We start from the raw sequence: 27,951 nt of genomic DNA, 5'->3' as shown, positions 1-27,951 counted from the left end.
AATCCCAGTAGCCTTCAAAGTCTGATTCTCTAGGAATTCCTCCTCCCATTGCCAGAAACCCAGGTTGGAAAGCCTGATGTGGGGCTCAGAACCTTCACTCCAGTGGGTGGGCTTCTGTGGTATAAGTGTTCTCCAGTCTGTGAGTCACCCACCCAGCAGTTATGGGATTTGATTTTACTGTGATTGCGCCCCTGGTACCATCTCATTGTGGCTTCTCCTTTGTCTTTGGATGTGAGGTATCTTTTTTGGTGAGTTCCAGTGTCTTCCTGTCGATGACTGTCCAGCAACTAGCTGTGATTCTGGTGTTCTCACAAGAGAGAGTGAGAGCACGTCCTTCTACTCCACCATCTTGGTTCCAATCTCTCCTTTGTTTATGTTTATACCAGTAATATATGATTACTTTTTAAAAATTTAATAGATGGGTGTATATAAAAAAAAAAAGAAAAAGAAATTCCTCTTCTCTCTCTATCCCAATACCTTTTTCCTTCTCAGGGGATAATTACTGTTAACAGTTTGATACATGCCCTTCCAGCCATTTTTCTATTTTAGTTATGTATCAATTCATATACAGGCATACCTTGGAGACACTGTGGGTTCTGTTCTAGACCACCACGGTAAAATGAATATTATAATAAACAGAGGCACACAAGTTTTTTGGTTTCTCAGTACATATAAAAGTTGTGTTTATACTATACTGTAGTCTATTAAGTATGCAATAGCATTATGTCTACAAAAATGTACATACCTTAATTAAAAATACTTTCTTGCTAAAAAATGCTAACCATCATTTGAGCCTTCAGCAAGTCATAATCTTTTTGCAATGGTAACATCAAGATCACTGATCACAGATCAACATAACAAGTACAATAATAATGAAAAAGTTTGAAATACTACAAGAATTACCAAAATGTGACACAGGGACATGAAGTAAGCAAATGCTATTAGAAAAATAGCACTGCTCGATGTAGGGTTGCTATAAACCTTCAATTTGTAAGACACACAGTATCTGCAAGGCACAATAAAGTGAAGTACAGTAGAACAAGGTATGTATACAGACAATTATGTTGTTTTTATGTAAATGGATCATGGTGAACATATGGTTCTGTGTCTTGCTTTTCTACTTAAAATATATTAGTATATACAGAGCAATTCATTCATTGTATTATTTTTAATGTCTGTATGATACAGGTATATACAGATATGGATATTTATATATAGAGAGAAAAGGATAAATATATTCATTAAATATTTCCCTTCTTAATGGAAATACAGGATATTTCCAATTTTTTGCTTTTATGAACAATACAGCAATGAACATCATTGGCTATACCTCTTAATATCCGTACATGAATTTCTTTAGAAACCTTTGGAGTCACTGAATTAATTTATATATATTCTAAAATTACTGACTGATACTGCCAAACTGCCCTCCAAAAAAGGATGCACCAATTACATTCCCACAACAATGTGTGAAAGTAAGCATTTGCCTACACCTTTACTGATATTGGATATCATCAAGTCTTTAAATCTTTACTCTCTGATGGGTGAAAATATATTACTGTTTTATTTTGCAACAACAACTATGCAGAATAATTAAAATATGACTCTAGGCTGTACTTGGCTAGGGCATAAGGCAAACAAAATGAGAAACTACCAAAATAAGAACTTCTAAACTCCACATCTTGCCAATAACTACACTTACTAATGTTTCCTCATAACCATATTTATTTTATGAGTACTTTTAAACAACTATGCATATTGAGTAGCTGAGGTAGGAAACAGGGAAGAGGTAGAACAGTAGACCAAAGGACAAAAGCCAATAGAGAATTTTAGAGCTAAAAGAGAAAGTGGCTGTCATCTAAGTGAACCCCTTTCTTTCACAGATAAGGAAACAGACCCAGTTGCAATCTTTTAGGAGACACAAAGTTCTCCAATCTTCTTGCTCCCAGTCTGGTGCTCTGTTCACTATAACAGTCTGTCAGAAGAGAAGTCTAACTGGGAAAACCTAAAAAGGAGATTGAGAAAGAGAAAGACTAAAGGAGAGGGTAAGATGAGGCCATTTTTTATTAGCCTCTTAAAAATTGAAATAGGCTTGATACTTTAAGCACCTTTTGTAACACTGCCATAAAAACGTCAATTCAAAATAAGGCCTGTAGGACATGTACCCATTCACATATCAAGTGACTAAGTGACATAAGCCCTCATGAATTCATATACTCTTTGCAGGTACTCTCCCTGGTGCTAAAGAAAAGGGGGGGGGTGTTAAATATTATTAATGACCCGGCAAGTTCTTTATCAGATTGAGAACTGTGATTTGTGTTTATTTATATAATTCCTTTTTATTTTTAGTGTGTATATTTCAAGGCTGTTATGCTCTATGGTGATCATTTATCAGTGGACGTGGATCTCTACCCTTGAAATAAATTTGGTCTTATAAGACCTAGGAACTTCTCTTAGAGACTAACCTAGGAAGTTTTAGCTAAGGCATGAACTTTTCTGAATTCCTAAGAAAAGCTCTTCCAAGTGACTAAAAATGGACAGCATAATAAAAACTGACTCACAACCTATTTTACTAGACATCACATACACATGTGATTTGAAGTTAGGAAGTTGACATTACAGTCAGGAAAGGTGGGGACTACACTTCAGTAGGTGAATAAATCATGGTTTTTAAAAATTAAATTCTCTATTTTCCTTTACTTTACACAGGTTTTTCAACCTTTATTTTATGCAATTTATTTTTATACAGATCAGGCCACAAATGAGAATTGAAAGCGGAATAATTTACTCTATAAAAATTTTATGCTGCCTTCTCATTCCAGTTCTCTACTAATCAACAGACAGGTATTCTCCAACCTAGCTCAAAATGGCAAGAACAAATTCTGGGTCACGGCATTTATTTAAATCCAGAGCCCAAAGGAGAGACACCCTGGGGGATTAGGCAAGTGGTAGGTTGAGTACTCTGGAGAAAGGACTCCTACCAATAGCAGGAATGAAACAACTTACAAAAACTCCCTTTCAGGTTTCATTTCACCTCATCATTAAAACTCCATCCTGCTATAAACTTCACAGTTCTCCATGAGCAGCAGGCCCTTTGCATCAGCACCTGCTAGTTGGGAACCACTGACATCATTTGACTAGGTTTCCTAGAACTTCTTCAGCCTCTATCCTACAGCTCCCCAAAGGTGAGAGTGACAGTCCCATACTCTTGAGTATACCACACACAAGTTATGTCCACAGAGAAAATTCTTCACAAGCAGGGAAGACAGAAGGCTGGATATATCACAGAATGATAAAACTGGTGATGTAAAAGATTCCTTTTTTAAAATAAGATCTACTAGTAACTGTCAAATCTTTTTAAAGCCACAGAACTTCCCTTGCCCCAAAGTTTTAATGTAGAACCCCAAAGTATAATAGAACCAAAAGTAAAACCACTCCGGTTAAAAGAAGAATCTCCCCTTCCTCCCTGAAGTACTTCCTAGGGCACTGGTAGTGCTCTCCAGGAAAATCACACCTGAGGGACCTGGGTCCTCCACAGCAGGGGTCCCCAGACCCCCAGTTAGGAACCGGGTTGCAGAGCAGGAAGTGAGCGGTGGGCAGGTGAGCAAGCAAAGCTTCATCTGTATTTACAGCCGCTCCCCATCGCTCGCATTACTGCCTGAGCCCCACCTCCTGTCAGATCAACGGCGGCATCAGATTCTCATAGGAGCGTGAACCCTACTGTGAACTGCACATGCGAGGGGTCTAGGTTGCGTGCTCCTTATGAGAATCTAATGCCTGATGATCTGAGGTGGAGCTGAGGCAGTGATGCTAGTGCTGGGGAGCGGCTGCAAATACAGTTTATCAGTAGCAGAGAGGTCTGACTGCACAGAGACCATAATAAATCAATTGCTTGCAGACTCATATCAAAACCTTATTGGTGAGTGGCAAGTGAAAACAAGCTCAGGGCTTCCACCGATTCTGCATCATGGTGAGTTGTATAATTATTTCATTATATATTACAATGTAATAATAACAGAAATAAAGTGCACAATAAATGTAATGAGCTTGAATCATCCTGAAACAACTCCCCCCTCACCAGTCCGTGGAAAAACTGTTTTCCACAAAACTGCTCCCTGGTGCCAAAAAGGTTGGGGACCGCTGCTCTACACAAACAAAACCGTAAAAAGAGTTTGTTCTCTTTGGTCAATTGATTGGTCCCTAAGTTGTTAAAACTTTAAAGCCCTAGGTTGTAAGCAAGTTGACATATCTTCGTTATGGTTGCATTAGGTGAAAAGCAGCTATTACTTAAATATAGCATTTTCTAAAATTACTTAAACACAGCATTGTAATTTGAAAAAATAAGCAGCTTATTTGTGAATCGTCAGAACTAACTAGTGAACATCTGATAGTTCTTACTAGAGCTGAGTCCAACTTTACAGGTTGGAAAAAAAAAAGGTCCCAGAGAGGTACAGTAACAAAGTATGGTTTAGAAACCAACTTTCCTCTGGTCTAGTCAGTGTAGTTCCTGCTATAACACATTGCCTCTAATGATCCCTTTCTGCCTGCTTCAGGTTCTTCATATTTACTTCTTCTTAACTGAGATATTTCTTCAGTTAACAGGTTGCTTCTGTTGTTATCCCCACTAGGATGTTTGTTCCCCCGAAGTGAATCTTGGGATAAAGGATATACATTTGAAGAGCTAAGTCTCATTCCATGGTACTTTCTTTATGCTCTTATAGTTAATATTTCTAAGCTAGACCAGACCCAAGAGGCATGCAGACTGGCACTTTATATTAACACACACATAATTAAACACATAAAACCTTGAATTAAGAGCTTGTACTTAAAAAACACCAGCATTCAATGTGTTTGACATAGGCTGGAAGCCATTACCTCCCAGCTAGCTGGCCTTTAGGAAAACAAGGTTTTATTTACATTTTTATTATAGGCAGATTATAAAAACAACAAGCATAATAGCTAGAAAGCATGATGGCTTAAGAAAGATTTGTTCCAGAAAAACATTGCTGGGATGAACTGAGAAAGATGGAACAGGGTCAGGAGCAGGAAGCTACACAAAGGAAAAGCATCTGAGTCTACAATGATTGAAGCTTTCAGAAATACTTGTTCTCTTAGCCAAATTTCCTGCAAGTAACTTTAAAGGAGCCCATTCCAAAAATGACTAAAAAACTTGTGAAGTGCATGAAATAGAGTGTGAAGATGCTAAATACCTCCCCAAAGGTGAAAAAGTCCATTTTTACTCCCTTTCTCCTCTTCTGAATGACTACTATTCAAAAAGAGTATAATAAAAAAGCAGAAAATGGAACTTTTTCAACACTGCAATCTGTCCTCACTCCCACAGCATGGCACCCTCTCAGCATGCCAGTGTCTATGGAAACTTCCAGGTAGGAAATCTCAAAGTTAAGCCTTCTGTATAGCCTGGGGTTTATTCTGGCATTTTACCTCAAGAGAGCTCCTTGCAAACCTCTGCCAGGCTCCAGTGAGGACAGACAAGGGAAGAGCTTCATCAACAAGCAGGACAGAGTCCTTTTTCAGTGGATGGCTGGATCTCCCATTTTCCTGTGTCTTTTGTGTATGAGTGGGAGAGCCGCTATTTGTGAATAAAACAACTGTCCACTCCTAAGGCTTGGAAAATTATCCAACAGACTAGAAACACAGCAGATAAGACCTATGAAAAAAACAAAAACTGTGAACTACATTCTATTACCAACATTCTGAGGGATGGCAAACATTTTCCTGACAACGTGGTTAGAAGCCTGGATTGCTTGGATTTTACAATGGGGCGTTGAGAAGGGTAGAGAAAACGTTATTAAAATGAACATTTAATCTCTTGCCAAACCATTTTTCTCATCTTCATCAGCAGCCTCTAGACAAAAGCAGTCATTTGTATCTTCTTTACCTCCTTTCCTCGTTTGGTTAAGAGTACCATGGGATCTCTACCTCAGTTATCACTTAGTTACTTCACGTATGCACTCAATGAAGTAATGTGATATTTACTGCTGCTGTATTATTATTTGTATTATAAAAGACTATAAGAAATATACCAAAATGTTGGAGAGTGGTTATCTCTGAGTGCTGGAATTAAGGGTACTTTTCTTTTTTTTAACTTTTCAGTCCAAATTTTCTACAATAATGTGTAACACTTATCTTTTCTTGAAGAGTAATTTTTTAAAAGAAATATGGCTCAAAAAGAAGTTAAATCCTCAGTAAGATATTAGCAATTCGAATCCAACAATGTATAAAAGGAATTATATACCACGACTAAGTGGGATTTATCCTGGGTATGCAAGGCTGGCTCAACATTTGAGAACCAGTTCATATGATCTACCATCAACAGGCTAAAGAAGAAAAATCACATGATCATATCAGTAGATGCAAAAAAAAGCTCCTGACAAAATCTAATGTCTATTTATGATAAAAACCATCAGCAAACTAGGAACAGAGAACTTTCTCAACTTCATAAAAAAATATACAAAAAATATATATATACAAAAAATCTACAGCTAACATCATACTTAATGGTGAGAAACTAGACCTTTCCTGCGAAGATCAAAAACAAGGTAAGTAGGGCTTCCCTGGTGGTGCAGTGGTTGGGAGTCCGCCTGCCGATGCAGGGGACGCGGGTTCGTGCCCCGGTCCGGGAAGATCCCACATGCCGCGGAGCGGCTGGGCCCGTGAGCCATGGCCACTGAGCCTGCGCATCCGGAGCCTGTGGTCCGCAACGGGAGAGGCCACAACAGTGAGAGGCCCGCGTACCACAAAAAAAAAAAAAAAAAAACAAGGTAAGTATGTTTCCTCTCACTACTCCTTTTCAAAAGACAAAAGGAAATAAAAGGTTTACACGTTGAGAAGGTAGAAATAAAACAGTCTTTGTTCACAATTGACATGATCATCTATGTAGAAAATCCAAAAGAATCATCAAAAAAAGCTCCTGGAACTAATAAGCAGTTATAACAAAGTTGCCAGATACAGAGCTAATATAAAAAAGTCAATCACTTCCCTATATATACCATCAGTGAACAAATGGAATTTGAATTTTAAAACACAATACCATTTATATTAGTACCCCCAAAATGAAATACTTAGGTATAAATTGAACAAAATATGTACAAAATCTATATGAGGAAAACTAAAATGAAAGAAATCAAAGGAGAAAAAAATGTAAAGACAGTCCATGTTCATAGACAGGAAGACTGAAAATTGTCAAGATGTCAGTTCTTCCCAACTTGATCTATGAATTCAATGCAGTCCCAATCAAAATCCCAGCAAGTTTTTTTATGGATATTAACAAACTGATTCTAAAGTTTACATGGAGAGGTAAAAGCCCCATAATAGTCAATACAATACTGAAGAAAAAGAACAAAGTCAGAAGACTGACACTACTCAACTTAAAGACTTACTATAAAGCTACAGTAATCAAGAGAGTGTGGTATTGCTGAAAGAACAAGCAAATATATCAGTGGAACAGAACAGAGCTCATAAGTAGATCCACATAAATACAGTCAGCTGATATTGAACAAAGGAGCACAGGCAATACAAATAGAGAAAACACAGTCTTTTTAACAAATGATGCTGAAACAACTGGATGTCCACATGCAAAAAAAAAAAAAGAATCTAGCCAGGGATCTTATATCTTTCACAAAAATTAATTCAAAATAATCATGGACCTAAATGTAAAATGCAAAACTATAAAACTCCTAGAAGATAACATAGATGACCTTGGGTATGGTGATGACTTTTTAGATACAATTCCAAAGGCACTATCCATGAAAGAAATAATTGATAAGCTGGACTTCATTAAAATTAAAAAACTTGTTCTTTGAGAATGACACTTAAGAGAATGAGAAGGCAAGACACAGACTGGAAGAAAACACACCCGATAAAGGACTGTTATCAACATATACAAAGAACTCTTAAAACTCAACAATAAGAAAACCCAATTAAAAAATGAGCCAATGACCTGAACAGACATCTCATCAAAGAAGATATACAGGTGACAAATAAGCATTGGAAAGATTCTCAACATGATATGTCATTAGGGAAATGCAAATCAAAACAACACTGAGATACCACTACACACCTATTAGAATGGCCAAAATCTGAACAATCACAACACCAAATGCTGATGAGGATGCAGAGCAACTCTCATTCACTGCTGATGAGAATGCAAAATGGTACAGCCACTTTGGAAAACAGTTTGGCAATTTCTTAGAAAACTACATACGCTTACCATGGGATCCAGCAATTATGCTCCTTGCTATTTACCCAGAGGAGCTGAACATTTAGGTCCACACAAAAACCTGCACATGGATGTTTACAGCTTTATTCACAATTGCCAAAACTTGGAAGCAACCAACATGTCTTTAAGTAGGTAAATGGATGAATAAACTGTGATACATTCAGACAACGGAATATTATTCAGTGTTAAAAAAAAGAGCTATCAAGCCATGAAAAGACATGGAAGAACCTTAAATGCATATGACTAAATGAAAGAATTCAACCTGTATGAAATTCTAGAAAAGGCTATGGAGACAGTAATAAGATCAGTGGATGTCAGAGGTTTGGGGAGAGAGAAGGATGAACAGGCAGAACACAGAGGATTCTTAGGGCAGTGAAAATATTCTGTATGATACTGTAGTGGTAGATAATATGTCACTGTGCATTTTTCCAAACCCACAGAATGTACACCACCAAGAGTGAACCCTAATGTAAACTATGGACTTTGGGTAATAATGATGCAGTTTCACTGATTGTAACAAATACACCACTCTGGCGTGGGATACTGATGTTGGAGGCTGTATCTGTGGAGGCAGGGGGCATATGGAAATGCTATTTTTTGCTCAGTTTTGCTGAAAATCTAAAACTATTCTAAGAAATAAAGTCTATTTTTAAAAGTTAATACAATTAAAACAGAAAACGAAATAGCCACTGAAGTGGAGCCTAGAGAAGGTCTGGGGGTGGGCTGAGCATCCAAAGGGCCAGGCAGGACAATTCTTCTGCTTGAACCTTGGTCTCAAACATGTCAACATTTTATTCTTTGCCTTCCCAGTAAATACTAGACCTTTCCTGCCTAATCTGATTCCGCTTTTCTACCACAAATTAAAGGTTTTTAAAAGTCCTTTTCAACTAAAGTTAAAATAATGGCTTCCACAACAACTAAGCACTTTTAGCATGTGCTGCTCCTGCCATTTGAACATTCCTCTATGGGACCCTCAGTCATCCTGGGGCTCCTCAAAAGAGCCAGGTTTAGTGTCTGGAAAAACTCTGAAAAAGGTCTAACTGATCCAAGGAGTGACAGGCTCATCAATGACAAATAGACATCATCACAATATACTGGAGAGACATGTGCTTCAAAACCTTGTATAACCACAGCAGCACCAACCCTCATGATACTGCTCTTATCACAAAGTAGGAGATGGAGTTAGGAGCAAGGTGGGGAGAAACAGATGGCATGCCTAACTTTCGCCTGGTTCCTGTCACTGGACATTCTCTTGCCTTTTAATCTGCGACAAAGATACAGTCTTATGAATAATAACGATGAAGATATTAAGAGCGACCACGTGCAGGCAGCATTCCAGGTGCCATCACAGACGTGTTTCTGATTTAATCCTCAGGCAGGCAATAATACTTTCATTTTATGGTAGGGGAACTGAAGCCCACAGTGGTAAAGTCACTGGCCCGGAGTTACGCAGCAGGTAAGCTATGGAGCAAAGATTCACCTCAGGTCAGCCTTTTCCAGGTCAGGGCTCTGACAACCACTCTATCTAGTAACCTCCTCCTGAAAAGGAAACTGAGCCTCTGAGAACCATTATGAGACCACCAGAAAGCAACCTGGCACAGAAGAGAGCACTCGGAATGGGGAGTCAGAGGCTGTGGATGGTTTCAGAACCAACCAGCTGCGTGACTTTGGACAAGTCACTGGATCTCTCAGGGCCTCAGGTTCCTGAGCTATTAAAAATGAAAAGCTAAACTCAACCTTTTATCTCTAAAATGATATAGCTGCACAAATTTTATACTCTTGGAACTAATTCACTAATCCAGATTTGCCTCTAATCACACTTGTTGCTAAAACAAAAGGGGCATCAGGGAACTAGGAATCTGACCTAGAAGTTGTTAGGGTAACACAGTCAAAATAAGAAGTAAAGAAGAATGCAGAATAACCCTTTTCCTATGGCAGTGCTGCCTCCCCTCCTACTTTTAACCACCAATCTTATTTAGAAAGTCACATAAAGCCTGCTGCCCGGTCTCCTCCAGCACTAAAGAGTCTACTAGTCACCAACTCCATTTGCTCTCACTACTGACCTGTCTGTATCATTTAGCACTGCTGATACCCCTCAGTCTTTAATTTCTCTCCTCTCACGGTTTCTATGACCTTGGACTTCCCCGGCTTTCTGTTTATCAGCTTCATCCCTGCAATTTTACACACACTCTCCAGACAGCTGCGATTGAGAAACTCTGAGAGTTTTTCAACCTTGGCACTACTGACATTTGGGGTCAGTATTTCTCTGTTGTGGGGAAATGTCCTGTGCACTGTAAAATATGTAGCAGCATCCCTGGCCTCTGTGTAGTAGAGACAGTAGCACTGCTCCCCAGCCCCAATTATGACAACCAAAAGAGTCTCCAGGCATTGTTAAATGCCCTCTGGGTACAAAACTGCTTTCTCTCTATAAACTCCTCCTTAGCAGTTTCATCCCATCTTTGCAATTCAACTACCATCTCCATGCAGATAGCTCCTAAGCCTGGGTTTTTTCTTGTGGTCTCTAGTCTCACCATTCCTTTTGATGTGTATCTCCACCTGGATACTTTCCTATTACTTAAACCATCGAGCATCAGACTGAATCCTCTCCCTCCTCCTCATGATTGTCACTGCTACCATTTTGGACACTTACATATTAGGCACTATTCTAAGCACTTTACATGTGTTACTTCAATTAATCATCACAATGATACCATGAGGTAGCAATTATTATTATATCAATTTCATAGATGAAGAAACTGAGGTACAGTGGGGATAAGAAACCTGCCCAAATTCACACACATAGTAGGTGGCAAAGGTGGAGTCTGAACCCACATAGTTTGACTACATAATCTGCCTTCTAACCACAACATTATTCTTTCATATCTTCCCTTCAAACCTTGTCCTGTTCCCCTCTCCCCCTTAACGCTACCACAGTTTAGGCAATCACCCAGGCTCTAAACTCTGGAATCAAGTTTTATTTTCTCCACTAGATAACAGGTGCCTCGACTTAGTATCTGGAGGAGAAATTCAAACATCTTTGCTAGGGTCTGGCACATCATGGCGGTCAATACCTTCTGACTGAGTGTCAGAAGCCATCCCGCACCTGCCTCTCCACCACAGTCTGGCTGAAGAAGCCTCCCCCTTTACCTATGAACACCCCATTCTTGCACCCCTTTCCCACCACTCCCCACTAAATAACTATACCCATTCTCTAGACTCAAATGCTCCATTTAAGCTCCACCTGCCCCCCCACAACCTAGACCCTCTAACCCAGCCCCCCCTCACTCGAACCACTAATCTGCCGAAACACAATTCTAAGACACAGAGAGCTTCTGAGTGATTTGAAGAAACTATTTAGGATTCTGATCCTACCTCCAACTTGTTCCAGGCCAGCTTTCTCTCCTTTCTCATCTCCACTTGGCCCTGAATCCTTGGCTTCCTGATCTTGACCTCAAATCCCACCTTTCGCCCTTCAGACTTAGTAACTATACGTGCTCTTCAAGCTCTCCTTCTTCGTGTTTAGACCTTAGATTTGCCTTATATAGTCTTTGGCTTGGCTCGTACCTTTGACTTTCAGAATCGCATTCCCTTGGACAGGAACCCCACATTTCAGTCAGAACACTCCAGCCTTCCTCTATTTCTGCCAGCACGCTTCTCCCTGAGGCTACAAATTTTGGTACTTGAGCCTAAGTACGCTGTTGTTCTTTACCAGCTTCATGCGTATGACCCTGTAATACGCTTCTTCTGAACTTCCTCCCTTTCATGGTTTTCCCTCCTCGACACACAAACATAAATACACAGGTACACGCGCACACACATACACAGAGCATTAGAGGCTCAGGACTATGTTTCCTAGAGGCTGTGTACTTGAAAGATCCTAATAAACACTTGAATCTACTAATCAGCTGTGAAGTGGATAGCAACTGTGTGTGCCCCAGTCATCTGAGACACAGTCACAGCAGACTGACAAGTAGCCCTAGTATGAGAGACGGAGATCTAACCACTATGGCTGTGTCATCATTGCCAAGCACTGTCTCCTCCCAGGACCGCCTGTTCATGCTGTCAGCTGCTATGAATTTATTGCCATGACAACTTGATGTGTAACCCAGCGTCATGGCACTGATCTGGAGGCACCAGAGAAGAGTTCAAGAGGGATGCTGGGCTCACTTTGAATGGATACTATTGCTCGCTCTTAAGACGCTTCTCTCTGCCTGACCCCAGGGTGGCAATAAAGAAAGCAATTATAAACTTCTGAGCAACACTTTTCCTGAGTGAAAAGAAAAAAACTTCTGGGTGTCCCCTGTAGAAATGTGAAAGTAGAAGAACGGGTCCCCTGAGACGCCCAGGGCCTGTAGCAAACAAGAATATGAGTGAGAGCTTCTATTCCACCTTCTTTCTAGCTTCCTTTCTGCCCTAACCTGTGTATAAAATAGAAAGACAGCTTCTGCTTCAGAAGTTACTGCGTAGGAAGTGGGAAGTAGAAGGTGCCACGGAAAGCTTCAGGGGCAACTAAACAGAAATTATACTATTTTTAAACCTCTCAGACTTGAATATACAAAGAAAGCCTATTTTATCCGCTGAAGATTCAAGCAATTACATTAAAACAAGACTCACCCCTCACCTCCATTTCAGTTCTCTAGCCACACAGCTTTCCTGAAAAGCCACAGCTATCTGTATACTACAGAAACCACGAAACCAAAACAGCTGCCTGCCACCAAGAAGGGTCAGGAAAGGGCACTGAGATGTAAGTCTCATGTTTTCTGAGACTTCTTTGCTACACAGGGTCAGAATAGTAAAGCTGGTGGAGTCTGTGGTGACAGAGAAAGACTGCAGTACTGGCTCTGCTAACTCTATGCTTCTGAAGCTCAGAAAAGTGAGAGTTTTTTCATAGATTTTTTTGTGAAGTTTACACAAAATAATACATGGAAAGAACTTAGTACTCTCTGGGAACATAGACACATCAGCAGAACTGTTCTGCTGGTCCAGATAACAGTAACTGTGAGCACTTATTGTGGGTTTTTCCTATGGTACCCACCGAGCTCTCACAGATACAGAGCCCCAGCCAGTTCTCTTAGAGAAAGAGAACTTACGCCCTTGGGAGTACAGATTCAAATTTCCCAAAGGAACACAGGAAGGACCTCCTCACACATCCTAGGCACTGAAGAGCACGGATGTCAATGAGAGGCTCCTAGCCCGTTTCAGTAGATAGCCACAGGTTGTGAGTGAGCCTTTTCCAGTTTGATAAGATCAGATGCTGTCCACTTCCACAACACAGAAGCAAAGCACCGGAAGGACAGGTCACACCCTGCCCCTCAGCACCTGCACAGTCTGGAGATATAGTCAGCTCCCCAACCTCAAACTTGTCTCTATTATATTTGCTCTCTTTAGCCGACTGAAACCCTACTACACCCCCTTGAGCAGCTAACAATCTGCTAACCTAAGAACCATAGGGCTTGTTAAACAACTACAGTTTCTAAAATACTTTCTGGACCATCAAAAGCTGTGATACCAATCATCTTCCATCATTTCTTATCTCCTCCTCAAAAGTTTCCATTTGCAGGATACTCATTAATAAAAACATAATATTTGTCTCATTTTACTGATGAAACTGAAGGCTCAGACAAATCAAATGATGGACGTAATAAGTGCCAGTATTTGGACTCGGGTCATCTGGCTCCAATGTCTGTGCTCTTTCAACATAAAAGTAAAGGAAAGCATGGCATACTCAATCTAACATTTTTTCCCTAAAAGTCTGAACAAACTCTACATTTGTATACTATTGCCAACCCATCTTCTAAAACTAAAAAGTTAATAACTTCCTACAACTTCTACTAATTCCATATAGCAATCATAGAAAGGCAATTTATTGCAATCATTAACCCTGTGGCCTTGGACAAGTCAATATACCTCTTAAATGTTTCTTCATCTGTAAAATGGGGATTATAAATGTCTAATTAATCAGGTTGAGCTAGGAATTAAGGTGATATCATAGAATCTGTTTCACCTGCTAAAGAAGTAAACAAAAGCTATTCAGCAATGGGGTGGAGATCAACTAGATCACGGGGTTGAATGGAAGTGTTCTACACAACCACAGAGCCCTGGCGGATTTTGCCCTTTGGCTAAATGCAGAGGCAATCAGGGGAGAGGCCAGTTTTCAAATTTTACATTCATACGTACATACAAGCATTGACAAACAGACCTGGCTGACTGAGGTTGCATTCTGTAGCTTTAGCCTTAAGATACCAAAAAAGGGAAACCCCACATTTCTCCTTGAGTAAACCTGAATTTTATTTCCTAGCTGAATGAGGTTGAACTAAAAGGAAAAGGGGAGGGAGGGGGACAGGAAAGAAGGAGACCCTTAAATAAAACTCTGGGTGGTTTTTATCACTATTATCACAAAAAGTTCTATACCTAGCTACCCAGGCTCCTAAATTAAATGTCAAATACAATCCTACACTGGAAACGTGAAGTGTGGCTGCTATGGGGGAGCCCTGACAGCTCCACTCCCTTCTTCACGTTGGCCATGTAATAAGCCCTTTAAGCTCTGGCTAAGAGTAAATTATCAAGGCTCCTGTCAGTGCAGAGAGGAGCTGGAGCGGGGAAGAAGGACATCACAATGTGCTAATTTTATTAAGCCATTTAAAACTCAATCCCTTTGATTTCTAACAATGCTCCAGCCCACTAGGCAGCTCAGAGACCACGTCCACCTAGTTTTAAAATGCCTAGAGTTGATTTGTACGGTGCTTCAATTAGGAGCTCTGGGGCTCCAATAGAAAGAGAACAGCCAAAGGGTAAAGCCGAAGGGAAACGGAAAGTAGGGAGGGAACCAGAATCTCAGTGGTGTTTACTTTAAAGTGGGGCTATATCTCCTAATGTGTCTCTTAAATGCCACACATGATTTCTTTTGTGGCTCTTAATTTCTCTATTTTTCTTTTAATTTGACACCAGGCAGTTTTGCTAACTAGAGAGTTTGCTCCATAACAATAAACATAATTGCTTCTAGGCACTGATTTGTTTCCATTGGGAATATATGGACACACAGCTGCACACTCCCCAAGGCAGATATATTTGCCTTGACTTGAAAGGGCAATAGACACAGAACCAACAACAGGCAAGGCGGCCATGCAAGGCCCACAGAGTCAGCCAGCCAGGCAGCAACACCTAGGGGTCTCAACTATGGAGATTTAACTCAATTTATTTGCATGTCATTATCACTCGAAGAGGTAGCAATGGCCCTTTAAAACCTGAAATCTGTGTCACTAATGCCGGGAAGTGTTAACTGATCAAAGTGCAGAATTCAGTTAGTTATGAACAGGTGGCTTATTTTTCTCCACCAGTATTAGAAGATCTCCTAAACTCCTGGAGGGGGTCGGGGAGGGGGGGGAAACTACCCCCACGTACCCTTGCCCTTCTACTGGAAACAGTGGGGTGGGTCTCAGGACTAGGAGAAAGCTAGCAGCAGCCATCATTTGCAGGATGTTGTCCTAAGCATTTTAAATGGATTATCTCATTTAATCTTCCTAACAACCCTATGAAGGATGTACTATTATCCTCTATTTTGCAGCTGAAAAAACAAAAATACTGAGAAATGGAGAGGTTAAGCACAGGATCTGCTCAAGACTGCATAGTTATCAACTCTGGACGGTATCGGTCCCAGTGAGCTTTTAATAACTGTAAAATACTGCCTCCCCCTGACAGAGGCTAACATTAGATTTCTGAACCTCATTCCTGTCTAGAAGAGGAGAGGAGAAAGAAAAAGGACTATTCGCTGGTGACAATTCAAGTGAAGGCCTAAAAGAAGTGATTCAGACAGTAATCTCTCTCTCAACAGCTTTACTGAAATATAATTCACATTACCATACAATTCGGTGGTTTTTAGTGTATTCAGAGAGTTGTGCGATCACCACAGTCAATTTCAGAACATTTTTATCACCACAAACAGAAAAAGGAATCACACAATATCAGGTCTTTTGTGAATGACTTCTTTCACTCAGCTTAATGCTTCTGAGGATTACCCTTGTTGCAGCATGTGTCAGGACTTGACTGCTTTTCATTGCCAAATAGTCTTCCACTGTGTGGATATACCACATTTTATTTACCCATACATTGGTTGTGTTGTTTCCACATCCTGGATAGTATGAATAATGCTGCTATGAACACCGGTGTGCAGTTTTTGTGTGGATGTATCTTTTTATTTCTCTTGGGTATATACTCCAGGATGGAATTGCTGGATCACACGGCAACTCTTATGTTTAACCTTCTGAGTAACTGGCAGGTCATATTCCAAAGTCACTATACCTTTTTACATCCCCCCCCAAAATTTATGAGAGTTCCAATTTTTCCACATCCTTGTCAAATGGACAAAACTTCTCTTTACTGGGAAAACTACAGAGCTATAGTCCTAAAAGCTGTCGACCTTCTTGAGCTCTGCTGTAATTGCCTGGGTGACCTTGGGCAAGAACCTTTACTACCCTGGCACCTCAGTGTCCTCACCTATAAAGTGGAGGGCCTGGAGCAAATGGCTTCAGACTTCCCACTGTGCCCTGCATTTATTCATTCTGTCACATGATGGGAGACACCCTGACCAGTGCGGAGGTAGATGCTGTGAAACAGATAGCTTGAAGCTGACTACTCGATTGTGTATCTGACTTTGCATTAACTCAGTTTCCATTGTGCCTGAATAACCTTAGACTGTGACTATCATGCCTGCCTCAAAAAACAAATAAACAAACTCACAGAATCTGCTTATGCTATTAGGAAGAAAAGAGAAATGCCTTATTATGTAAAGGTTCCACTTGGCAATAACGGCAGACTGGCATTCAGGATTTTAGTTTCCTAAATTGGGGTTCAAAGATTGAAATGGATTCAAATGATAAAATGTATGTATTTATAAGAAATAATGTTAGGTGAAAAAAGCAGGACATAAACTATGTGTATGTGTGTGTGTGTGTGTGTGTGTGTGTGTGTATAGTTATAGTTTTTTATATATATACACACATAGAATAATAGTTATATAACTCTTGAACAACACTGGGGTTGGGGAGCCAGCCCGCTGACCCTCTATGCAGTTGAAAGTCCTTGTATGACGAAGAGTCAGCCCTCCGTTATGGGATTCCTCCATACCCGCAGTTCTGGGTTCTGCATCCACAGATTCAACCAACTGCAGATCATGTAGTTTCGATACTATAGTATTTACCTTTTTTTTTTTTTTTTTTTTTTTTTGCGGTACACGGGCCTCTCACTGTTGTGGCCTCTCCCGCTGCGGAGCACAGACTCTGGACGCGCAGGCTCAGCTCACGGGCCCAGCTGCTCCACAGCATGTGGGATCTTCCCGGACCGGGGCACGAACCCGCGTCCCCTGCATCGGCAGGCGGACTCTCAACCACTGCACCACTAGGGAAGCCCCTATAGTATTTACTATTGAAAAAAAATCCTCATGTAAGTGGACCCGTGCAGTTCAAACCATGTTGTTCAAAGGTCAATTATATATAGAATAATAGGACTCTTCTATCTGAAAGGCAAAGCACCATAATATTAATCAGCTTTCTCACTGCTGTGTTTCGAAGTATGGAGTATTGACCATGTGTACCAGGCTGCACACTAAAAAAGCAGAACTCAGAACTACCAAATTAGATGTTCTGAGTGAGGCTCAAGAATCCTCAATTTTAGAAAAAAGTACTGAAAGTTTACAAACTACTGCAGGTAGCAGAAGACTGGCTGATTTCTTCTTTCTACATTATAGTTGTCTGTATTTTCTACATTTTTCTACGAAGAACATGTATCACTTTTGTAACTGGGGGATGGGAAAAGGAGAAATCGTTTCGTTTTGATAAAGGCAGGGAGATGGTGAAAGAGGGCAAAGAGCTGACTTCTCCTCTTCCTGCTGCCCAGGTGTCTACACAGGATGAAAAGAGGTCACATTTGCTTCTGGGTGATTTCCATGCCTCAGAGCCTGGGCTGGACCTGAGAAAGCACTGGTATTTTTCCCATTTGGTGTCCTTCATACATAAGGGGGAACTACTGAAGCACTTGCCTTAGTTCTCCATTTGGCCAGGGCTAAATGCTCTGGGGCTGTCATGGATCCTTTGTCATCTCCCCATATTTTCTCCAGTCCTGGGACTCTAGAATTGTGGGAAGCTGTGGCTGCAGGATCCAGTAAGGGAGGTAAAAGAAGGGTGCGAGGGAAAAATAGTTAGTGAAGAGTCATATTGCTAGGGATGACAGGCTATGTATAAATATCAACTTACCCATGGGTTCAACAACAGTGTGGGGGTGAATAACATGAAGGAAGATGAATCTGAAGTCCAGTCCTGTTCCCACCACTTACTAGCAAGTTGTTTAATCCCTGTAAGTCTTGGATTGCGTATCCATAAAACAGGGCAAATGATATTTCTTTTCATATGGTTGCTGTAATAGATAAGGCATATCTATTACTAGGTACCACGCTAGCAGGGCTTGAGGATACAGAGATAAACACAATTCATGTCTTCCAAGATTACTTCTTTTTTATGTAAAGTGAAGAAATAGGTCAACAGGGACTTCCCTGGTGATCCAATGGTAAAGAATCCTCCTTCCAATGCAGGGGACGTGGGTTTGATCCCTGGTTGGGGAACTAAGATTCCACATGCCATGGGGCAACTAAGCCCATGCGCCACAACTACTGAGCTCACACGCCTCAACTAGAGAACCCACCTGCCACAAACTACAGAGCCACGTACTCTGGAGCCCGCACCACAACTAGAGAAGAGAAAAGCTGCACACCACAATTAGAGAGAAGACCACACGCCGCAACAAGTGCCGCAACGAGTGCCGCAACGAGTGCCACAACGAAAGATCCCTCATGCCGCAACGAAGACCTGATGCAGCCAAATAAATAAATAAATGAATGAAAAGAAACAGGTCAGTAATTCTAATAACCTTCCAACCAAAGAAACACTTTTGAATGAACCAACTTCATAACTGAGGCATCTCAATTCTCTCCTTTAGATGGATGAATAAATACTGCCCCAGTGAATACTTCTATCTTGAGGCAGGACAAGGACCAACACAAGGCCTGACTTGACCCAGGTGAATAACAGGACACTAACACCAAGAATTCAAGTTAGGTTTTGCTTATATCCATTACTATTTGTACATGCAAAACCTATCATTTTAACAATAGTCTGATTAGCACTGGAGTGGAGGACTGGGATATGTTCCATGTCAGTGATATCAGCTATTAGAAAGGTCTGTAAGGTCCTCTTGCAATTATAAAATGCTCTGTAAATGCTAAATAAAAATAAAATAAGAAAACAATCCTCAGTTCTATTTAACTAATTTCATGTTGCTAGACAGATCTTTGGTTTCATACTTCAGTAAGAATACCTGTAGAAATCGAAAAAAAATAAGGAAAAGAACCTGATTATATTTTAGACAATCTTAGTATGATTAGATCCTATGTTTAATCCCACTCCAGTCACAGAGAATAATGTGAACCACTTGGCTCGAGTTTAAGATGATTTTTGGGAATAACTTATTAAATTAATATGAATTTGAGATACACAAACATGGTTTAAACTGTTTGTTTCAAGCACACACCAGCTATAGGAAACAGTGAATGGTGCACCTTACGTGGAAAGAAAAGCAATCAGTATATCATAGAGAAAATAGCTATTATTAACTGAATAATGAGAGGTTAGTTAGATTGAGCTTAGCATCTTATACTTTAGTTCAATACTTTCTGGGAGACTGAGCATGGGGAAGGAAAGGAAGGAAATCAATGTGTTTTCTAAGTTTCAGTTTCCTCTGGGTAAACTATGAAAGATAATTGCATAGTCACTACAAAGGAAAGCTGTAAAGAACTCAGATGCTCTAAATTTCCTAAAAATCTAGTCCGGACATATACACACATACATACCCCTGATTAACTACATCTTTTAATTTCCCCAAAGTCTAGCATAAATATAAGAAATCTAGCGACTAAAATGCTGCTTTGTGCAACAGATGTTTCTGAAAAGCTTGGCTGCAAAAAAAAGTTTGCAAACTGGATCAAGTCAAACGCATTAGGATTATTTAATAGACCACTTCCAATTAAACAAAATAAAGACTGTTATTAAAAATAATTTCTTTCCACTGTATACAAGTTCTGGATCCTTGGAGGTCTGCCCCCTTTAAAACAGGGCTCACCACAGCAACATGCACGCACACCACTTCATCTGGACCTGTGCCTTATTTAGCAAACATCTCTGGCTCTCATACCCATCCTTGGGCTCACCCCTAGTAGCTGGGATTTGATGTCTCCTGCTGTTCCTCTGGTTTGAGAACTCAGCCCACTCCTGGACCATGGCGATGGCTTGATCATCCTCCTAATTCCTGACCAGGACTCCTTTCCCTTTTTTTGGCTTTGCTACTTCTCTGCTGGCCATAGCTGTTTAAAGGAACCCTGTCCTCTCAGGGAGCCCAAGCTGATGACTCAGTTTACCTCCCTTCCCCTCTCTCACTCCTTTGCTCCCTCAGCTCAATTTATTTGTTTTCTAAGCCTGGAATTTTATGTATTTCACTTTTTTCAAGGTTGAAATCATTTGGACTTACAAGGGCTCTTCTGGCTATTTGCTGAAAGAACGAAGAAAACCAAAACACAAGATGGCAGGAAAATAACCAAGGGCCAGCACAGTTTCTAGTTCCCCCAGACACACTGAATCAGAAACTCTGGGGGTGGGTCCAGCACTCTGTATTTTAGTAAGTCCCCCAGGCGATTTTCATGAACACTGAAGTTTAAGAACCATTGCTCTGAAGAAAAGAGGATTTCTGACAAATATTTTGGACAAAATGAGGCATCTCATTAAGAAGTCTATATTACTGACATAGAAGAATGTTTAAGATATTCTGTGTGATAAAACCACAGCTATGGTATAATTTTTGTAATATATCTTCGAAGCGTATTTCCACGTGAAAAAATGTCTAGGAGGTTACACACTAAGCTGTTAATAGTGGTTAATTTAAGGGAAATCCATTTTCCTTTTCCTTTATGGATAGCTGTATTTTTTTATTATTTTTATTTATAGCTGTATTTTTTTATTTTTCCTTTACGGATAGCTGTATTTTTAATCTATAAGCATATATTATTTTATAATTTAATAAAAGGTTAATCTAGGCATCTTCCACTCCTCTCTGGCAAAACTGAGAGGTAAAAATTAACTCAGTCCCCAGTAGACCTCAGTGTCTGGACTAATCCAGCTTTGTGAGGCTTTAGGGAATTCTAGAGGAAGTGAGGCAGAGAGAGTGTTCGGGGCTCCATGACTCAGTCAGTGCTTCTATGTAAAGCTGCTGTGCCAGAAAATGACAGGTCATAAAGCCTAGGAGATTCTGCTCTTCTTAAATAAGCCAACTTAAAAAAAGGATGGTGGGGTTTGGAGGGAAAACAGAACAGACTAAAAACTTAATGAGTTCTTTTGGAAGACACCAATTTGTTTCTGGGAAAATTTTCTTTGTTGCAGAAATTATGTATTTAAGTGTCCCATTTTTCATCCCCTATTTGTGATCTAACAGTCATCCTGCAATTATGATGGTCCTTCTTCAAGCTGGCTCCAGGTAAAAATGGCATACACATATGTTAGGCTAGAAAGCGGCTTGAAAATAAAATAGATTAGTGGGAAATTATCCAGGGAGAGACAAAGAGAAGATGAAAGAAAGGTGAGTGTGTATAAACATATCCAAGATCAAGTGAGGTCCTAACAAATATCCTTTAGCTTATGATGCATTGTAGGAAAATCCTGAGGTTTCCACGGGTTGCTCTCATGGGGACTACTCAATTCTTTCAGCTCTGGCAAGTTTCCCATCAGAAGCACTATATGCATTCATAAAGGTTCCCAAAGCACTTTACCTGTATTATCATCATGCACAGAAGCCACTCAGTGTAATCTGTACACATTCTCTTGCTCTTCACTGTCTATAAGCATGTGGGTGTGGCAGAAAGAGGAAATACAGTTGTCTCCTTCAGGATAGCTGTTGTCCCAGAAACCAGAGAAACTCGGTAAAAAAAGCTTTCTGTTATCTTTAATAATTAATTGGTTCATCTTTACTAAAGGAAAACTACTTTCATATAAGTGGTTTTGAGGGAGGGGGGTCTTTCTACTTTGAGCTAAGAAAATCGACAAAAGTTACCCCAATGTGTTCTTATCAATAAAATGGGAAATAAAAGCTAATTTACAAGGTTATTGCAACGATCACAAGTGTGTAAGAGGAGAGGGAGAATAACAAGTTAGTGCTTAATGGGTGCAGTTTCAGTTTGGGATGATGGAAAGAGTTCTGGAGATGGATGGTGGTGATGCTGCACAACAGTGTCAATGTGCTTAAGGCTGCTGAGCTGCACAATTAAAAGTGGTTCAAATGGGAAATTTCATTATGTATATTTTACCACAAATTTTTTAAAAGGTATGTAAGGCTCCTAGCACAGTGCCCGGCTCTTATTAGGTGCTCAAGAAATGCTAGTCTTATTCCCCTTATAAAATTTTTTAATTAAAAAAAAGACAGTATAAAAAGCCAAATAAAATCACACTCCTTTCCCTATTTAATTGTGAAAGGCTTTGACTCTCAGGCAAAGCCAGCTGGCACCAGTACCGGGTAGTGCCACAGCAAACGTCTGAGTAGGAGAAGGGAGGCTACATTAGTCATAATCCCTCTGGCACGTTCAGTTCCCAGTCCACCCACAACCCTGGTATGGCGTCTCCCAGAATATCAATCCTACAGCCCCCAACATCTTGCGAAGAAAGCTGGGAAGCTTAAACCATTTCCCAGACCAGACTCCAGCTCATGAGGGCAAAAGTATTCACAGTGGCAGCTGGCTCCCGTTAAGTGGGGGAGTGACAAGACGCTAGTACTGAACACCAACTGGATAGGCCTGAGCTTGTTCCAGTCCCCAGCATTAAGCTGATGGTATCTCTGATGCCTTTGGTTGGATTTAATGGACACAGAGGCCAGTAGTCTCGAAGGCCCGGTAAAAGAAGATTAAAAATGCACTTGTCTGCAGTTCAGAGAAAACAATGAACGATTATGTGTTGTAAATCATAAAATAGAGAAGGGGAAAAATAGATGACTTATCTTCAGGCATGTTAGAACATGGCTTTTGATGGGTAGGCTTAATTAGATCTTGATGCAATGTTCAGATAGATCATCATTAACATCCCTCGAATTTAGCTCAAGGAGAATGAAATACTTGGGGTACCAATATCCAATTAATTCCAAAACAATACTTACTTTAGGGTCTGAGCTCTTGAACTTTAACCTTTCCACCAACTCTATCATAGCCGCCTTCAGTCCGCCTGAATCTTTGCTCTAGAAGAAAGAAAAGTCAGGGGTCATTAGACAGCATTTTGTTGCTCTCTCGAACACAAACAGCATTTCATGGGACAATGAAACGGAAGGCAATTTCTTCTTATCACCCGAGAGGACTAAACGACTAAGAAAAGATGTGTTGCCCCTCTTCCTCTTCTCTATGGACAAAGAGGGTCAGGACATAAATTGCCCAGTGACCTGAGAGAACAATTGGAACGAAAATTAAATGCAATTTGTACAGGCTGACTCACTGCTTCATCTCAGGGCTCAACTGCACCAGTATTCACAGAGGGCTGAGGCTTTGCAAAAGAGATTTCTATCTGGGATGTCTATTTTATGACCAAGTGATTTTTATTTTAAACTTCTACATCACAAATACAGAAGTATGCAATATTAAATATTCTCACAAAAATAAAAACAAAGAAAATTCCCCAAGATTTAACCCTAATTGGAAATGGTATTTCAGTGTATTCAGTTGAATACAGGTTTTTGAGTCAGAAATATAAGGTTTCAAATTTGGGGTCGGCATTAACGAGTTGACTAACCTCAGGCAAATACTGACTTTCTTGAAAACTTCTCCCTCTTCGATAAAATGGGGATTATAAAAAGGGTTATTTTGAAGCTTAATTGAAATGCTGTTTGTAAAGGCGTTAGCACACTATGTGGCACACAGTAAGTGCTCAATAAATGTCACCTATTATATTGTTGTTATTACTGCATTATAATGATTTAGACTAGCAAAATCCAACAGAAATATAATGTAAGCCACAAATGCAAGCCACATATATAATTTTAAGTTTTTGAGTAGTCACAAAAATAAAAGGAAATTAATTTGAATACATTTTACTTAACTCAGTATATCCAAAATATTATCATTGCAACATGTAATTTCAACATGAGGTATTTGACACATTTTTTTCATACTAGGTCTTTGAAATCTAGTGTGTATTTCACACTTACAGCCCAATTCAATTTGGACTTACCACATTTCAAGTGCACCAAAGCCATCTATGGCTAGTGACTACTGTACCGGTCAGCACAGATTTAAAGCACAGACTAAAGCCACACTGCCTGGATTCAAGTCCCAAATCTACCACTAGATCTGTGTGACCTCAGGCAAGTCACTTAGCCTCTCAGCGCCTCAATTTCCTTATAGTATGAAGCTAATAATAGTACCCATTTCATAGGGTTGTAGAAAGACAACATGAGCTCATATACATCAAGGTACTTGGAACAGGGCCTGGCACATGCTAAAGACAATAGATGTATGAGACATATTTATTATTACTGTCTGTCTCCCTCACAATATTTTAAATTCCTTAAAGGTAAGAACTACACTTTTTACCTCTATCTGTGTTCAGCATCAAGAAGGTGTTCAAAAAAGTCTGCTGAACAAACGAATGAATGAATATGCAATCTTAAGATATGAATGCCCTTATAATAATACATGTGTGGAGCACAATGTAGTCACATGAATTAGTTTATTTTCTTATCTCAACTCCTTGGGGATAGGATAGGATAATCACTCTCATTTTACCAGTGTTGGAAAGGAGGTATGAGTAAGTAAAATGACTTGTCATTTTTATGGGTATGGGACAATAAATAAGTACAATATAAACAAGTACTACAAATGTCTGTTCTTCAAAATTGGCCTCAGAATCAGTGATAGTTTCCAAATTCGGGGGGAAAATTCCAATTCCTCCAAAACAGGACCTACTTAGTAAGACTCCATCATATAGATTAAAACAGACTAAAGCCTAAATCCTTTTTTCCCCTCTAACCTCCTTTCTCTCCCAAGTCTACACAGTAAAAGTCTGATATAACCTAAGACCGATATCTGTTTTAGATGTGCTCTCCAAACACAGCTTAGCTGACATTCCCATCCTAACTGTGGTTCTAAATTTTAATAATTTGTATTTTTAGTTTTACTTTTAAAATGATGACAACTTTCCAGATTTCTTCACCAATCTAAATCTTTCATCTCTGGTCTCACAGCAGACAGGTGGGAAAAGGAATCTGGAGGTCACACACCAGGGGAATGCATGAGACCCAAAGTACCTAAAAAAGGGTTAAATTGCCAGACACAATCCTGCTTTTATGAGATGATCAGACAATAAAGACTGTCTGGTGATATCATTCCTCTAACCTGCTTCTCATTGGCTGGAACAAGCAGGTCACTTGTCCCTGGAAAACTCTTTTCCCCCACATCCCAGCTGCCAGCACCCATTCTAAGCTCTTCAGCAAGAGCCTTTGATATATTATGACTTTCCCCCTGGCTCTAGAGAACAGAAAGGAATGCACCAAACTGTGTCTTAAAACATTCAGAAGAGAAACAGGACGACGAAGGAATCCCTAAGAAGCAGACAGCCTGTTTGCAGGCAGATGTGCCTTGTGTGGAGAGATAAGGGAACCCTTAGCCTTCTTTCATAAAAACAGTGTGTCAGCAGAATCCTTCCTCCTTTTTACAAAGCATCCGCAGCACTGCCTACCCAGGGGAGTGACAGAGGAGAGGCACAGAGACTCTTCCTTCAGGAAATTCACCCATACTACCTCCCCACCCCTCTCTCTTTGAGAATATTCTCAGAGATAATTGGGGTCTGTATTGAGCCAGCCTCTAAACGGGTGGTGAAAAAACCTTCCCCAATAGCTTTTTTAACCCCTCCCCCACCAAATAAGCAGTTGGTCAGAAGGGAGAGGGTCCTCTGGGCAGACCCTCCTCTGACAGCGGCAGAGCTGGGTAAGAGTACAAATGGACAACCCTGGCCCCAAAGCCACTTCCTTTCTTTTCGCACACCCCAGTCCCTTCCTGCACCTCAAGGAGCATTGTACACAGATGTTCAAGCGAATACACCCAAGCTCTGGGCACATCTCTCTCAAACCGTCGCCTTGGCCACACCTGGGTCCTACAAACGCGCATATCAGGGGCGGGGTCTAATGGTTTGGTCCACCTTTGGGAGGATGGGCTCAGAAAGAGCCTCTGCAGGCCCTGGACGCAGGGTCAGGACATTTCATCAGGTAATTCTTGGGTCCTGGATACTTGGAGAGCGGTCTAGAAGGGGGCAGGCATGGCCAAAGGAAAGACCCTCAAAAGCATAGGGCAGGGGCACAGAGCTGTCTAGGTCTAAGGTGGTATTTGAGTATGAGTGGCCCCAAACCATCGGGTAGTATCATGTTTTAGTTAATTATTTGTTTGCAGAGGGCAGTCATCAGTCAAAAGGTAACTGGAATAGACAATACTTTCAGAGTTCCCTACTGTGGTGGAATGAAGGAGTTGCCTCTGAAACCTGTGTTCTAATTGAGAAGTTAGACGAATTCTAACCTTGTAGACATTTGGTTCCATAAATGGCCAGATTATGCTATGTCAGTCCCTGGGGGAAGCACTGTGAGTGAAGAAGTGAGATTCGCCTGATACCGCTCTTCCTCACCTCCATTCCACACGATGCATTCCAAGAACACAGGAGCTCAATGTGAGCCTATCTTGTTTATGTACCTCTTTCCTCCCCCAAGAAGAGTGTAGATTAAAACAAGACAAGCGCTATGTTCTGTAACACCCCTCAAAGTTTGATCCATCTATGGAGATGGGGGATGCTTCATAAAAGCCAACTCCTAGGGATGAATCATAATAAAGCCAAAGAAAGGACAAAATGCCTACATTTGAAGGTATTCTTTATTCTCCAAGGCACTTTCATATGCTCTTTCATTGGCATTTCACAATAAACCAAAAATTCTCACTTTACAGCTGGGAAAAATGGCTGGTGAAAATCAAATGAGAAACCCCCAAATCACAGAGCCCATACACTGTTTAACTAGCATTACAAGTAACACAATAACTAAAAGGTAGTGTATTCACACTGTACAATAGAGAGAAATGGTTCTGTGGAAGGCAAATGATGTCCACCAAATCACAGAGCTAGTCAGTAGCAAAACCAGGATCAAAAAGATTAAATGAAAAAGATTTATAACATATACAAGAGAAGAGGTTGGTATCAAGAATAATGCGAAAATACATAAGGGATTCCTGTAAATAAGAAAAAGCCAAATAAGCATAAAAAAAATCCCAACAAAGGATATGAACATAACAGAAATGTTAAACGGCTAACACACATATGAAAAGATGTAAAAGATGGTCTAACTTACTTGTAATTATCATATCATTTCTTATCCATCACATTGAAAAAAAAAGTTTTGATTTGATAATACCGAGTGATGAGAGACTTTGGGCAGGCTGGGGATTTTCATATGTTGCTGATATAATATAATAAAGCTACTTTGAAATCACATGCCTAGCAAGTCTATTTTTCACTTTCTCCCCTTGAGAAGCACTAACATGGGCCAGGGAGGTATGAAAAACAATATTTATGGCAGCACTGCTTGTAATACTGAAAAATGGGAAACATCCT

At 40.3% G+C, this 27,951-nt stretch overlaps 1 protein-coding gene across 2 annotated transcripts in view; it reads right to left on the bottom strand.

Annotated features, from left to right (window-relative positions):
• TRIM44 (tripartite motif containing 44) overlaps window positions 1-27,951 on the bottom strand; it is a 114,226-nt gene that overhangs the window by 70,416 nt on the left and 15,859 nt on the right. For both annotated transcript variants that reach the window (XR_014326383.1, XM_082844801.1), the window contains exon 2: window positions 23,474-23,551. Coding sequence is in view for 1 of the 2 variants with exons in the window: in XM_082844801.1 (XP_082700927.1) it covers window positions 23,474-23,551 (78 nt within the window). In the remaining variant the exon portion in view is untranslated. The remainder of the gene's footprint in view (window positions 1-23,473; window positions 23,552-27,951) is intronic.

This window comes from Leucopleurus acutus, assembly GCF_964270905.1.
Source record: "Leucopleurus acutus genome assembly, chromosome: 8".
Taxonomy (NCBI): Eukaryota; Metazoa; Chordata; class Mammalia; order Artiodactyla; family Delphinidae; genus Leucopleurus; species Leucopleurus acutus.
Note: the sequence above shows the minus strand (reverse complement) of the source record. Positions and strands in the feature narration are given on the sequence as shown.